A 16,137-nucleotide genomic window follows, 5' to 3' on the forward strand; every position below is an offset into this window, starting at 1 on the left:
GATGAGATGACCTAAGTTGCATAGGGTGCAACACCCGCATGCTGGGGTTGTTCTATGTGCAGGAGTTCGTGTGTTCGATCCCTCCCTTGGGGTTGGATGGCAAGAGATTCTGAGTTGGTACCCTGTAGCATGGGCTATGGAGATGGTGGTGGACCTGGTGTAGCTCAGTAGGAGCTTCCAGGAACTGGGGATACCAATAGCACAAACTGGCAATGGGTTCCCAGTGGGACTACCTATCATTTCCTAGGTATGCCGGTTGACTACAACCTGGATGGTACAATTGACCTAGCAGTTGAGCGTGCACATTCGCTAGGGGAGTCTTGGTCAGCACCAGTGGCCAACCAGTTTATGGACATACTCTTTTGGTTGTCTTGGTATGGCATTTGTACATGGGATCACTGGGTGATCAACATACTCTGGCAGGAGTTTGTCGGAGGAGGTAGCATTGGAAGGCCACCAGACGGTGCCTTGTATGGAGTTGGGGATTCTTCGCATTTGTGTGGGACACAGAGGAGCAGAGCAGTGGTGGCATCGTTGCTGACACCTGGGGAGATTCACTTCTTAGGTCCCTTAGGGAGGACTTGGATGGGAGGTCCCCTCATTGGAGAGCATGGTGATGCAAAAGTGGAGGTGATGATACAGGTTGGATGCGGGCCGACGCATATGGACACTGCTTTAGGTCATCTCATTCAGGGATGGGTAGGAGCATCTAGCGTGGAGTAGTGGTTTGGAGGTGGGCATGGAGGTGCATGGGGGTGTGTCGTAGTATGTTGGACTACACTGTGGAGTGGGAGTGCCTCACATCACAATGAGTACATGTGGGGAGTGACAGGTACAGTGACACAGGCGGGACACAGGATAGCATAGTCGTGGCCGAGGGTATCCAACAGTGTATAGGGGTAGATCACGGTGTACAGTGGCATGTCCAAGAGTACTAGGATGATCAGTGATATGCAGGGGTGTATAGTGTTGCACATCGAGGTCTTGGAGTGTTGCCTCCAGGGAGACCCTTAGATGGAAACACCGGACATACCTTTGGGCGTAGTTCACAGAGGATTGACGGGGACACAGATGAGCAATACTTGATGGTATCCGCGAGGACTCACACACCTGACCCTCTTCTACATCCCTCATAGGCATAGTCGATTTTGTTGTCGACTTTCTGCACTCTGGGCATGAGTAGTAGGGGACGATGAGCTCACCCAAGATATTTGGGTGACACTCAGTGCACTAGGGGGAGACTTTTCAGTAGTGGCATTGGGTTGGTGCGTCAGTTGATAGCAACAGGTCGAGGAATGAGGTGGTCACTGACAGGGATGGCATATCATTCATCACTGATCTTATCCCTGGGGAGCTGGTCACAAGGGAGACGTGTCACTCTTTCCACAGGGCATGTTTGGACCATGCCTGAGTAGAGGATACTGTGTACAACTGAGACAGTTGTCCAGCATGTATCCGGGTTCCCGACATTGTATCGGCACATTCTCCAGGGGATGGGTAACCAAACCAATGGTGATGGTTGGCAGGAGCAAGATGGATCCGCATACACTAAGTCCATTGCGCGGATCAGATACCCATCTACTAGTTGCATTTAGGTGGTAGCTATTTGGCACACGTGGTTTCCAGTGGTCATCAGTACTACACAGTGGCAGGCACTAGACAGTTCTGAGTTTAGCAGGCCTCAGATTAGTTCATGATGTATGGAGCCTATATATGAGTGGCATGCAGGTACTAGAGATGAGGGCCAGAGGGATTCCATTGGTTGTTAGGGCTATGGGATGCAGGGATTCAGATGATCGATAGATCACTCGTGATGAGCGTAGTCGTGGCAGAGAGTGATATAGTTTTCTCTTGGGATGACACATGGGGGTTCATAGAGAGTTTCATCATATGGGGAGGCAAACATTCTCTGTTGCTGCACAGGTTCGGAGTTAGAATTGCATGGGTAGGCCTTGGTGCCATGGAGATGTCCAGGCAGGATGTGTCTCGCCTCTTTCAGTTTTCCACCATCGAGTTCTAGGAGAGGAGGATATTGTCTGCACACGATGGGAGTATGACATAGTCAGAGTAGTGCAACATCAGCATGGTGGCACCACTCTGGGACTAGCAGAGAATTGGGGCATCATAACTCTTTATAGCTCAATAACCTTTAGGGATGCGCTGGCTACTTCAGGGGGAGATCATACAGATCTTCCATTGGGCTTTAGCAAGTCATTGATGGAGCAGGGGACTTCTGGTACTTGCACTGGGCAGGATAGGGAGTGGAGTGAGGGGAGCTTCATGTTGGACAGGATGGCCTGGGATCCTGGTATTGAAGGATTCTTTCATATCAGGACAGTGCTGAGGTCAGGGACGATTCAATGGCACATCTGGGACCCTGGCACATGTTGTAGTGACAGTGGGGAGCAACAACTAGAGAGGATGCTCGTTCAAGCATTGCTTGAGGACAAGTGATTTTTGGTGCATTGGAGGAGCTTGCTGGTTGAGAATGCTACTTGGGAGTGCGAGCACATACTTGAGCGTCCAACACTGAAGTTGCTTGGGGACAAGAAACATTTGGGAGGGGAGGACTGTCATGTCCCTTCCCAAATTATTTTGAAGCAGGATTAATTTCTACATTTTGGGGTCAATTTTGGAGGTGATGGGGGTCGATTAGATTTTATTAGGAGGCTAGACTTAGTAGAAGTTATTTCGATGTGGTTAAGTTATACGTGGGGGCCACCCATACTAGGGGAATACGCATTCCCTAGTTCGATTTGCATGGAGGGGAAATCGATGGTTAGGTGAGGGACCCATGACGGAGGGAAAATGGAGGGAAAATGGAGGGAAAAGTGCTCCACGAAATCTATATAAGGAAGGCAGCTCTCCTCATTTGGGTATCTTATCTTTTTGACATATTGAACTCAACCTTAGTTGCTCGAGTTGCTTAGTCGGGTTACTGTGCTGTTTAGCACACAAGTGTCTCTGAGCGGAGATCTCAACCCTTGCTTCGGTGGACTTCGAGTGCCACCCAAGGAAGGAAATTCATACTACCTTAGAGGAGAGTCGGTGGAGTTTCACAGCCATATCATTCAACATTTGTCTCAGCAAATGCGTGTTTCTAGAGGATGCAGAAGGGGAAAACGCAGGTGTTGCTTGTGGGTTCGTCCGGGTAGCAACTGCAGGGGGAGTTTGGGCATTAAAGCTATAGTTGAGGATCAACGTTCCGGGAGATTTTTGGAGCAGAAGGTTGTTGCGTTGGAGCAGTTCGATTTACAATCACCTGGGCGCACAGAGAGCCATCACTGGGCTTACGTGGGAGTTGAAGGAAGGAATTGTAGAGCTGGAGCTGGCCGAGAGAAGTAGGAGATCACTTGGAGGGCCATTTGAGGAGGGTTGCTGGAGTTGGTAGAGCAGAGGTTGACAAGATCAGTCACAGCAACAAAATTCGAAATTGGAGGAGGGCCAAGCTATGAAGGGTCAATTTTTGAAGGTTGGAACCAAGGGAATCCCTTTATGGGTTTTTCAGGGTTTTGGGCAAGGATCACACTCCTAAGTTTATAGAATTTTTTGGGCAGATCTAAGGGGTCAAACAGGGGTCCCAACTCAGCCAACAGCGAGAGGAGCTAAGGGGAATTTGGGCCAAAATTCCAAAGTCAACCTTTGGCCAATTCCTTCGTGGGTTATCTGGGTATTTTGTAGATAGGCCAGGGTTAATTTTACGTAATTTTTGAGCATCGGAGGTGGGGTTTCCAACATCGTTGCAGCAGACAACACAGTTTCACGAGGGCAGCGCAGGGCATCATTGCAGCAGTTATTGTGCCATCTAGGCTTGACATGTGACCACCTGGGTTTGATCACGCTTGCCATCGAGGCAAACCCAGGTGCACCACTTCCACATTTTTGTACTTTTCTCCCAGATTATAATAAAATTGCTTAGTTGTTGGATATTCCTGGACTTTTTATGGGTGTGCACTAAATGTTTCAATTTTATGGTGTTGTTTTCATTATTTTCTTTGCATAGCACTATTTTCCCTAGTTTGGAACATTACAATTTGAGTTTGGATGCCATGACCTTGGTTATAATTTTATAAACATAACTATATCATGAAATTGGTTTGAAGTTTGTGCCAATCCAAGAGTTTTCCTTTCTCAAATTACGGCCAAGAATGTTGGTTTCTCCACCTCTAGCTCTCATGCATAATGCCCTATGTTTGGCCAAAGAGCCTAGGCCTCTTATTTTCCAAGATAGGATTTTAATAGTAACCCAAGGATGATGTTTCCCCATTTAATAGGAGCTCAGGACCATTGGATAGTGGGTTATTTAGACGGAATTTGTGTACTATGAAGATAGTCATTTATTGTGCCTTTCCGCCTGCCTCATTTATGTTGAATACCTCTTCTTGAAAGTTATGTGTTTGGATGCTCCACTATCCACATACCACCCTACACTAGAAATAGTGTTGTTGGAAAGAAACAATACCCTGGAGAAAATTTTCTCAAGTCTAGATGCTAACTCATTTGCTTTGGCTGAAGTTTTTGCAGTCCTTACAAACTCATGTTATTGTTGCTTGGCTTTATTCTTCTTAGGAAATTGACATGCATAATGGCCCATCTTGTGGCACTTGAAACACTTCACATGACTCAAGTTTGTATTCTCCTAGTTAGAAGAATCTAATTCTCCCTCTTTGCCCTTATTAATCCTCTCAAGTCGTCATATCTTGCCTCCTCTACTAATCTTCTCAATGAGGGTTAGGTAATGGATCTCCTCCACTTTGGGTGAAATAAAGTCTACTCTAGTCTCCTAGATGAAATCATCCCAAAGCTTGTCAAATTTAGGGAGCTTCTCACGAGCATAGACACCTTGAATGAAAAATTCCCAAGATAAAGAGAACTCATTCAATGTTATGGGCACCAACTCTTCCTTCTTGATCTTTTATCCTAAAGCAACATGATGATCTCTCAACTCAATGATGCTCATTAGGTAGCTTGCCACTATGTTTGTATCATTAATGATGCTTATGATGTTATTCAACATCTTGTAAGAGATATTCACATTTTGGTACAAAGTGATCAAGGCACCATACCTCTCCTTTGCCATATTCTTCTATACAATGGGAGGGATTAAATGCTCCTTCACCAAATCAAAGATAGTTCGCTTTTAATTGGCTTCCTTCTTGGTATGCTTGGCCAATCACATCCGATCAGTAGGGGTTGGAACCTTCTTTTAAGTTAGGTTCTACAAATCAACCTCATCCAAGAACATTTGTAGCTTACACTTCCAAGGTGTAAAGTTGCAAGAGCCCTCTAGCCTGTGACTCTTAGAGATCAAGGTTGGCCATCTAGATTCCTTACAACTCCTAGAATACACTTTCAACAAATAGATTAACCGAAAAAATAATCAGATCGACAACCTATCATATGTGCAAATCACCCATCATAAGCATAAAAAACACTCCAATCTCTAGAGAAACTAAGGCATCACACCCCACAACCCGTGATAGACCTTCGTACCTCTCATAGTCATAGAACTTCTTCACTCAATGAAGCTCTATAGGCATCACACACATTTAATCCCTTCAACAGCTCCCTCTCATAGGCAGTAGTCCATTCTATACACAGATTCCTGGAATATTTCAGATCTACATCATTCACACCGTATTAAAATCTCAAACCACACTAATACAATTTTGCAATAAAAATTCAAATCCTAAACCTAGGAAAGTTAAAGATGATAAACTCCTATGAAAACTATGAAATTTGAAAGATAGATTCTACCAACACATGACACTGAAAAATATAGACAAGTACAAAGCTAAACTCTCAAGTACTCATTTGTCTATTAAGTAAAACAAAAATTACGATGCAAAAATCTCAAAACCTTAGTGTCTAACTCTAACTTCTACTCGAAACTAAATGTATCACAAACTCATCCTACCATTCTTTTATAGACCAAGAGTGGGTAGGGTAAACAAAAATAGAATAAGTACCACCCCTATGGTGCACCTAGGTTAAGAAGACAAAACTTTTCCCAACTTGTTGCCTAGAATAATGTGCCTAGGTATATAATAAGAACATCGTCTAAAAATCAAGTCATGTCTAAAACTTAACACCTCTAGCTTATGTGCTCTTGTCCAAGATTTGTCACTGTGCTAAAACTATGATAACACTAAAAAACACTTTCTAAATATAACAAAAGTAGGTCCTTGCACCCTCTGATTCTGGAAAAAAAACTAATCTAGAAGGAAATTTCTAATTAAAGTAAAGCTAAATTTGGAGTTCTCTAAGGTTGGTGAATACATGCATGCACCCTCAACATCTACATAATTGTTTTATGCTTCCTAGGACATGCTAGTGTTGCACCACCATCCCAATCCCCTCTCTATTGTCTTCAATTCCTTTATTAAAGCCCTCGTTTTTGGCAAGGGAGCTTGCCCATCATGGAGCTGCCATCATTATTATGAAAAGGAATGGAGACAAGGGGAATCCATGGTGTTGAACTCTAGAAGATTTGAAGAAATCATTGGATCCATCATTTAATAATACTGTAGAAGCAGTCAAAATATATCCATACACCCAGTTTATTCAAGAGGGGTTGAATCCAAATTTACTGAAAACATCACAATGAAAATAATTCCAACTTACCTTGTCATGACCAGTGTTGCACGAAGCGCCCCCCCCCCCCCCCCCGTTCCAAGCCCCGAAGCGCGTCTCGTACGGAAGCGCCTAGGAAGCTTGGCCGGAAGCGGCGCTTCCGAATTCGGAAGCGCCGCTTCAGATTTTTTAGCCGCTTCCTGGAAATTTGGAAGCGTTGTACGGAAGCGCCGCTTCCGAAGTGCCGAAGCGCGCTTCGTACGGCGCTTCGGAGGAGGAAGCGTACGCTTCCCGTACGCTTCCATACGCTTCCAGAAAAGCTTCCGGAAAAGCATTTAGAAAATCGTTTTTTTTCAATTTTTTTTTTAATTTTAGGTGAGTTTGCTTGTTGGGGGTGGGTCCACCTTGGGTTAGGGTGACGAATGAAGGCAAAAAAAATATAAATATAGCAGATGCTCCCTCATGGTAATGTTAAATTCTTAAAGTAAAAGTGACATTCTCCTTTATTTTTCATTTTCATCCTTTTACTTAAATTTTTAACATTAACATGAAATGACTCAAGATGTTTGAGAGTGGTTCCAGCCTCATTGGACTTCATATGGAGAAAATAGAATTTCATATCCTATTCAAAATTCAGCAGACTTAACAATTTTCAGGAATTCAGGATCAATGGGATTGTGGCATTTCATTAGATTATATCAAGTATGAAGGTATGCGATTAGCATTTAATCAAGAGCACCAAGCCCTATATGTACCCTAGTGTTGGTGGTGTTAATTGTTGAACTCCTTTGTCACGCGGCACGCCCTTAGCAAAAAATTACCTTTCAATCAAGTCAAAATCATCGATCAAACATGTTAAGCTTTTTCTACCATATTTTAAGTCTTGAAGTAGGTAGTTTGATCAAAATTGGGCAATGTTGACTAATATCCCTAGACAATCGAGGTAGAGGCAAAGGCTAGACAAGAGGAGAAGAATCTAGATTCTAGATCATTAATGTACAATGGATGTTATATCTATCTTGATGTATGCAAAAATATGCATGTTTTCATGTCTTCTACAATTAATTTGGTATTTGGGATGTTTGTTTTGAGTATAAATGCAAAAAAATATAAAATATATATATATATATATAGCAGACGCTTCCGCGGATGCTTCGCTTCCTAGATTTTTGGAAAATGACGCTTCGGCGTCCCCGCTTCCAAAAAACGCTTCCGCTTCGTGCAACATTGGTCATGACTCATAAGCTTTTTACACATCTAGTTTTAGGAACATTCCATCCTCTTTTTCATTGAAACAAGTGAATCATTTCATTCACCATAATTAAACATTGAGATATTTGTTTATTATCTATGAAGCCTCTTTGCTCTAGAAATATTAAGCTAGGGAGTAACGATTTGAATTTGAATGCCATGACCTTGTTGTAATTTTATAGACATAATGATAATTATATAGTGAAATTGGTTTGAAGTTTGTGCAAGTCCAAGTGTCTTCCTTTCTTAGAAAAAGACCATAAATGTCGGTTTCTCCACCTCTAGCTTTCCTTCTTAATGCCCTATGTTTAGCCAAAGGGCTAATGCCTCTCATGTTCCAAGATAGGATTTTCATGGTAAACCAACATTGATGTTGCTCCCTTTAACAGGAGCATGGGGACCATTGGATAGGGTGTTATTTAGAGGGATTTTAACTACTGTGAAGGTAGTCATTTATTTTCTTTTGTCTTTCCTTCACCACTTCTGTGGTCATTTCCTCTTAAAGTCTTACCAAATTATGCTTCACCCTGTGGAGGAGTGTCTACATCGATTACCAATTAGTGATGCCTTGGACTAGGAATGTGACTTCCCATGAGTTAGACATTGCAGAATGATGCCAACATTTAACAGCTTTGCTTACACTGTCTCCCCTGGATCCTTTGGCCCTTCAGAAAGTAGGCCTTTCGTTGGAGATTCTTTACTTCTGGTGCTTACCCCTTGTGACAAATCTACATTTTAAAGGGTTCAGTTTTTCTTGGGCTTACCCCTTGTAGAAAAACTTGACGTTTAATGTTAAGAGAACAATCCTGATCCTTCACAAGTGAGAACTCATTTACCTCTGGATCATCTTAGGTTAGTCCGTCAAGTTTGTTTTGAGTGCTTACCCCTGTAGTGCCCCTAGTATGTTACCGGATTTTCTTTGTCTTTTTTGGGGCTTGAAAGCCCTCCCATGGACCTCCCTTTGTACTTTCATCCTCTTTTCACTTTGGCCTAGTAGCGCATTTGTTTTCCATATATCCATATTCATGGAAAATTTTACATTTATAACTAAAAGCAATAGCTTCATAATTTTGGGATTGTTGATGAGACTTACCTCCAAGTTTCAACATGATTCCTTCACATATTTGCTTGCAAAGGTATAGGTTCCTGCAAATCCTTGCAAAAGATGTCCATTTTTCCTTCTTGAGTGATTCAGGAAGGTTATACACAGGATTGGGGTTGTTTCCAATGAGTTTGTAACAGTATTTGTTCTAGAATTCAAATGGAAAAAATGTAAGACTTGCCCAAACTTAACTAAAGTGATTGAAGGAATCACCACTCAAAGGCCAAATCATGTCAACCAATATCTCATGAAAAGGATGATCCAATTGAAGAACTATGGGCCTGAATTAAAGATCCATTCCCTACCTAGATTTGAATCAAAGATGATCAGAAAGAAACCTCACACTAGGAGAGAGATTTCATAATTTCTCAGCTTCTAGTTGGTTGTGATCTATCCTGTTAGAGATTTAACAAATGGATAGAACCCCATAAATTTGCAGATCACATCTCTAGATCGACACTGGGTGAGTTCTTCAACTACCCTCATATATTCTTCATTCCCTAGGTTTTTATCTGTTTTGGCCAAGCAAACTTTAGGAGTAGTAGGGTGATCCTCGTGAGCTTCCAAGCACAAGAACAAGTGTCCCATGAGGGGCAACAGGTCAGTAGAGAGACTTGAACCCTGGTGAGGAAAATAACATGTTGCTTTTACCAACCCAACAAATACTTGCTGACTAGCCCCTATGTTTAGTGAGCCCATACCCACCAATTTCCACTTTAATGAGGACCATATGATCATGTGTACCATTCTTAAGCTCTAGTCCAACAAACCACAAAATATCGAAAATTTGAAAGTTGACTTTAGCACAACCCTATAGTCCTACCGGTCCATATTGTTGACTTCTTGATTATATTGTTTCATTTGGATTTCTTCCATGGAAATCTAATACTGTTCATCCAATCTATAAATCAAGAGACTATTAACAACCAGCTAATTACTTATATGGTCAGAAACAAAATAGCTAAGCTCTTTGTCTCAAAAGTTAATGACTATATCTCTGAATGAACAGACTCTAGGAAGCTTTGTGCACGAGGGCAGCTAGGATATAAGAGGAACCAACTGGCATGTAATGACTTCTCCACCTTTATAGTGGCCTTTGAAGAAGTGAAGGGTGTTGCAGAATTTAGAAGTTAGAACTTAGGAATACTCTTTGCAGGGAGGATGTACTGCAGGGAAAAGAGAAACAGTAACAAATAATATGAAGTTATATAAATAAGTTAATAACCGTAGATAGCAAGGCAATGCTCTATAACAGAATATGGAGTTGAATCTAAAATAGCCATAACAATGGCAGATTTGAGTAAAGATGGTAAGTAAAAGAGTGATCATTCATTCATAACAGCATGAATGAGCGGAACTTGCCAACATCCATTTAGAGCTCGAAACAGTGGGGTACATCTCCAATAATATGTGGGAAACCTTAGCAGGAGCAGGCTCAAGACTCAAAGATACAAAATGGAACAATGGATCTCACCTTAGTCAAAAGGGTAGGATTTGTGGAATAGATATTCTGTGTTGTAGAGCACATTAGATCAAGTGCATCAGTCTGCCATCTTAAATTTAGAAAGCATGATTAACTATTTAATTGTATGACATAATAAAAAATAAATCCAACAATGGCTAACAATGCAAGCTTGGTTGCTTGGTTGATTTCCATAGAGCCTTCAACATTGTGCCTAGAAATCTTTTGGCCCATAGAATTAGGAATTTGGGCCTGTCAAATCTGGCAGTCTTCTTGGTTATGACATTATATGAGAAGATTATGGGTTAGGGCCAGGCAAGCACTGGCAGTATTGATGATATCCATAGCACCACTTGGGTGAAGCGTGACTACGCCCTTTCAGTGACACTTTTTGGCCTTCATATTTACGAATTTGAGGATCCAATTTAATAGATTTTAGGTAAGATGGATGGCTGTACCTTTTACCATTACTATCTTACTCTTTTTGGATGACATTTTTTGCTTACTTTTTTCTGATGGCATTATTTTGCTTCCCATAAAATATCAGGCCGTAAAGACGAGATTTGATGCTCTTAATACATTATGCAATGACCATGGCCTAGAAGTTGAACTTGGAGAAATAACAATAATGGTGTTCAGCAACCATAGAGTAAAGGGCATGCTAACTTGATGACATAAGTATGGAAAACGTTGGGAAAAAAATGGGATTAAATCCCCAAAACGCGATTTTTTTGGCTGGCCGATTAAATCGGCCAATTTTTTGCCGATTTTTTCCCAGTGGAAAAAATCGGGATTGAATCGAAAAAGTCGGGATTAAATTGGAACTTTTACCAAAAATCGTGCATGAGGTGGTTTCTTTAACAATTTTTTAATTTTTTTATAAAAATATCGGGATTTTATTGAAAAAGTTGAGATTTTATTGAAAAAGTCAGGATTTTTTAAAAAATGAATATTTTTGTGTTTTTTTAGTTTGGTAGACTTTTTCAAAAAACTCCCGACTTTAACGACTTTTTCAATTTCTGGACCCTTGCCGATTTAATCCCGACTTCAACTTTTTCCACATTAACAGACAATATTTCCAGCTTCAATTTAACGCAAGCTTGTGTTTGGCCTTCTGTTTTTGTTTAATTCAACTTGAAAATCATGGAAATTGCAATTTATTCTTTGAGATAACTTGATAAGCAAATCCAAGATATCTTTCCATTCCGCATCAGTGATAACTTTGCAGGTTCATGAACTTTTAGGTGGCACTATTGCTCATTATCTAATGATACTGAAATTAAAACTTCTGGTAGGCCATCTGTTTTTCTTTGCAGATGAATAATCTTGAGGAGGCTAGATAGTTGACTTTTCCACTTTGAATTATGTCTTTTTAAAAGTATTGATAGAACACAAATCAAACGATCACATTATTACATTATTGGTAAACTTGGGCATTTGCATATGGTCATGCAAATTCAAGATGTACTCTTCCTGTGGCTATGGCATAAAATCTATGTCGACAAAATTCATATATAATCACTGGTATTACCATGCAGTGTGCTTATGAAGATCTTCATCGAACAGCTACCTCGGGGACATGGAGGATATTCCCAGGAATTGGATAGAGTCGACATATGTTGCTTTCTAAAGTTGGCTTTAGTGTACCACCGCTGCTGCAGAGCAGTTGAATCAACCTCAATTGGTGCCTTGCCTGTTCTCACCTTGGACCATGATCTTTGCTAAAGTTGGATAAAATTGATTCTTGAAAAAAAATATCCCACAGGCACTACATGTAGGAGGAAACAAAGTAGCAACTATGACAAGCTACCTGTTATTGACTACATTGTTTCAACTTAAATCAACTGTTGTTTTTTTCTAAGTGTCAACCTATTTACCATATTTCAAATAGGATTGCAGCAGTGCGTGTGACATTTCGATCATTCTTATTTTGGATATTAGCAACTATGACAAGCTACCTGTTATTGACTACATTGTTTCAACTTAAATCAACTATTGTTTATTTTTGTAAGTGTCAACCTATTTATCATATTTCAAATAGGATTGCAGCAGTGCGTGTGACATTTCGATCATTCTTATTTTGGTTATTGCTTAGTGACCAAACTCTGCCTGTAGGTAGGGACATTATTTCGTCTAACTTTTGTGCTATTAAAATCTCTTGCAGTGTGGCCAATACCTGTTGCTCTGTCGATCTTGCTCCTTATTTGGATCTATTTAAAGGAGTATTCTTAATTCTCCATGCTCGGTATTTATTGGTATCTTTACAAGCCTCAAAAATTCTCTTCCTTTTTGCAATGGTTGGTCCTAATTTCCTATGTAACAATCTGTTTCTTTTGCAAAAGATAATTTGCAAGGTTAAGTTTTAATGCTGCTCTGCTGACAGACTCTCTTGTGATTACCTTCACTGATTCCGTTGTGACTTTCTAACAAATTGTCACCTGATTGAAGAGCGCTATGTAGGAAAAGTACTTTTGCGGAAACACTGCAGAGGGCAGAACAAATTGTGCATAAAGGCACCGTTTTGCGTTGACTTTGCCATGGCCAATTACCATCAAAGAGATTGCAACTAATCATCAAACTATTATCATTGGTTACAGCGGCTTGACTAATTGATCAAGCCGGGTGGTAATATTCTCCACAAGGTTCACAAGAAGTAACATATTTAAGGAGAATCATCAATCATGCCATTAAATATAACACAATATCCCACCTGTTGGTCAAGTTGTAAATGCTCACTACTCAAAGTATGGAAGCATTCATCTAAACTCGAACAATAATGAGGGCTCCACTGTATAAAATTAGGATCTAAAAGATGAAAGTGTACAAATTAAATAGGGAACAACTTAAAAAAAAGGTTTCTTACTTGATACCACGTGGCCCTGTATCTGACGATTTTTCACGGAACTCCTTCAGGTATGATTTAAAGGAATGATAGCACATATCTAAGAAGTCCCGAACTACCACGCAACTTCCTTTGATGGTACTCCATGTTCCATCCTGCTCCCAAACACCCATTCAAAAAATTAGTTCCCTTAGCATATCCTGCTGGCTGCTGCAATGGTGGAACTGTAAGTGATCAAGAGATTTCTCACCGTTAAACAATGAAGGAATTTTCTGGGTTCTGTATGTTGTCTAAACGCCTCAAAGGTTGCGATCCATGGGGCAAAAAACCCATACCCCACCCCAACCAGCACACTCCCCGCGATACCAAAGGCTAACCACAGTGCCGCTATTAGCGGAAGGACCAGGAGTAGAAATGTCTTGAGGACCAAATCAAAAAGAGGGGTCCTGCGCCTCAACCAACAGGTGACACAAAAGTTTATTAGCGATGTATGAAGAGCCATAAATTGTATTCTAAACATGTGTCAGATTGTGTGCTGAAATTTCAAAGAGTTCGAGATAAGAGACTCTACTTCACAAGGCTGTAGACCGTCCATGCAACATGTGCAGGAAATAAGCCTAAAATTATGGAGATGTTCCCTGTTATAAGCAACAAGGATGCAAGAGGGCCAACTACCATCCCTGAAACACAAAAGAAGCCAATCAAAAAAACCAAAAATCTGGCTTTTTCCTTTTTGACACTAACTATTCTTCATCTGTAACAAACAGATTCCACTGTACGATCAAATAAAACGACTTAAATCACCTTTCAGAGCTCCAACAAAAAGCGCTGCACAGAACACAAATATGACATATGTGATTCTCAGGCTCTGGCAAGCGATTCGTCTAATTCTCGAAGTATCCATCATTTTGTCGCACATTCCAGAAGGCAAAATGGCCATATGCTTGAGTTTTGTACCAAATATTCCTGAAATGTAGCTTCCTCTGTGAGAAAATAGTTGAATCTTACCGTAATATTATTTCAGATTTCAATTTGAGTTTCCCTGAGAATATAAAGCTCTTGTCCACGTCGTTCACAAGAAGCGGGCCGTTTTGCATTAGTAGATGCGCCAAACTTGCAAATAAACGGAGTTCTAGAACAGACGACTAGAAGATTAAAAGGAATGATAGAATAAAGAAATGGATCCGTTTTGCATTAGTAGATATGCCAAACTTGCAAATAAACGGAGTTCTAGAACAGACAACTAGAAGATTAAAAGGAATGATAGAATAAAGAAATGGATTTGTTTAAGTAGATTCTATAGAAATAAAAGCACACATCCCACGCAACCACGATCGAAGATAAGAATGTGTCATACTATTGCTGATCTGTATCCTCATTGGACGCCACAGGCTCCCTAAAGTCAAGCAAATTGAATTTGTCAAAATTGAACAGAGCTCCTTTTTGTTGACTTAGGTGCCAGGGTTTTAACAGAAATTGCCGACCTATGTGAAATGTTCATTGACTTGCATGCCTTCCAGAAGATTTGAACTTGGTAGGTCGTTAGGCTGTGTGTGCCCACTGCCGATAATAACTGCTTTTCTTTATCAATAAATGAATGATTTGAGTGTACGTCTCTTCATCTGCGCTCGATTGAAGCCGGATTGTAACTGATTTAGCTGCTGTTTTAAATGATGATGTGTTGAATTTGATTCAAACTCAGTTAAAAGGACTTTTGACGTTTAGATTGATATTGATGGTGAATAGATGTACGATAAAGACACTCTTTGCAATAAATCATCGATTTTGATGTAAATTCCAATTCAAGAACCTCCAAAATCCATAAACTAATTGAGTTTTGAAGTTTGAACCTTGAAATTTAAATCTGTAACTGCATAAAAACAAATGGACCTGAAATTTAAATTTGTGACCAACTGAATTTTAAAGTTTGAAGCTTAAATTTGCAACTGCATCAAGCAAATTGGACCTGAAATTTAAATTTGCAACTGCATCAAGTAAATTGGACCTGAAACTTAAATTTGTGACTCCATCAAAACAAATTGACCTGAAATTTAAATTGATGATTCCATCAGAAGAAAATCATTTAGATAAGAGAGAAACGGAACGAAACGCTGGCTGTCTCTCCTAAACAATGGGGAGCAGTTGGGAACGTTAAATCTCAATATCACATCACGATACGGGGTTTCATGCGAATCACTAAGGAGTTGACAAAGATGAGAATTTCATCCATGTGAATTAAATTGCGGTAGCTAATACCTGGCAAAGCTGTTGAAAATGGCTGTCCAGTTGGCTAAACCAGAAATGTATTCATATATGTTTTTGGAATCTCGTACAATTAGTTTATTTAGAACATGGGAAATTTTCACGTGTATGACAACACTACAGTCTATCTGTCAATTTAAGCTTTGCCGTTGACTGTGAGATGGTAGCCTGTACCAGCAAGGCAGGGGGGCTTTTTGAACATAAAACATGGAAAGTGGAAACTTGCACTATAAAGTATAAAATAATATGTGACAACTCCTGGTTCGATTCTCAGCGCAGTCCCTCTGAATCTGGTCGAAAATCAAATTGTTGTTCCAAAGGATTGGAATCCAGTATCACGGGCTTGATTTAAAATTCTTTTAAATTGAATTGAAAAAATCAGAGGCAAAGAGGGTGGCGATGTTACTTGAGGTGTTCGATCTCGTGCTCTGTGGGGCACGCCACTCCATTGGCTTTGAATTCGTGTAAATATAACTTTAAATTGAACAGGTAGTTGCTTCTCGTTATCTATTGCGTTGGCAGGCAAAATTATTGTTTTAAAAATAAATAAATAAATATAATATATAATATAACATAATATGACGTGACTCGACTCAATGATGGCGATATCTTGAATGAGAATGTTTTGTGTTGAATTGTGAGGCT

At 40.3% G+C, this 16,137-nt stretch overlaps 1 protein-coding gene across 2 annotated transcripts in view; it reads right to left on the reverse strand.

Annotated features, from left to right (window-relative positions):
* LOC149222798 (putative membrane protein At3g27390) overlaps nucleotides 1-14,503 on the reverse strand; it is a 56,398-nt gene extending 41,895 nt beyond the window's left edge. Inside the window, exons 1-4 of one of the 2 annotated variants that reach the window (XM_089385635.1) lie at nucleotides 14,035-14,503; nucleotides 13,802-13,910; nucleotides 13,481-13,682; nucleotides 13,252-13,385 (exon numbers count right to left, since the gene is read on the reverse strand). In XM_089385635.1, coding sequence (XP_089241761.1) covers nucleotides 13,252-13,385; nucleotides 13,481-13,682; nucleotides 13,802-13,910; nucleotides 14,035-14,170 — 581 coding nt within the window. In that variant the 5' untranslated portion in view covers nucleotides 14,171-14,503. The remainder of the gene's footprint in view (nucleotides 1-13,251; nucleotides 13,386-13,480; nucleotides 13,683-13,801; nucleotides 13,911-14,034) is intronic. The other variant, XM_089385636.1, reaches the window with a different exon arrangement.
* Between the last annotated feature and the right edge of the window lie 1,634 nt (nucleotides 14,504-16,137).

Source organism: Pinus tabuliformis, chromosome Q, assembly GCF_031772625.1.
Source record: "Pinus tabuliformis cultivar Carrire ecotype Pingquan chromosome Q, CPIR1, whole genome shotgun sequence".
Classification (NCBI taxonomy): domain Eukaryota; kingdom Viridiplantae; phylum Streptophyta; class Pinopsida; order Pinales; family Pinaceae; genus Pinus; species Pinus tabuliformis.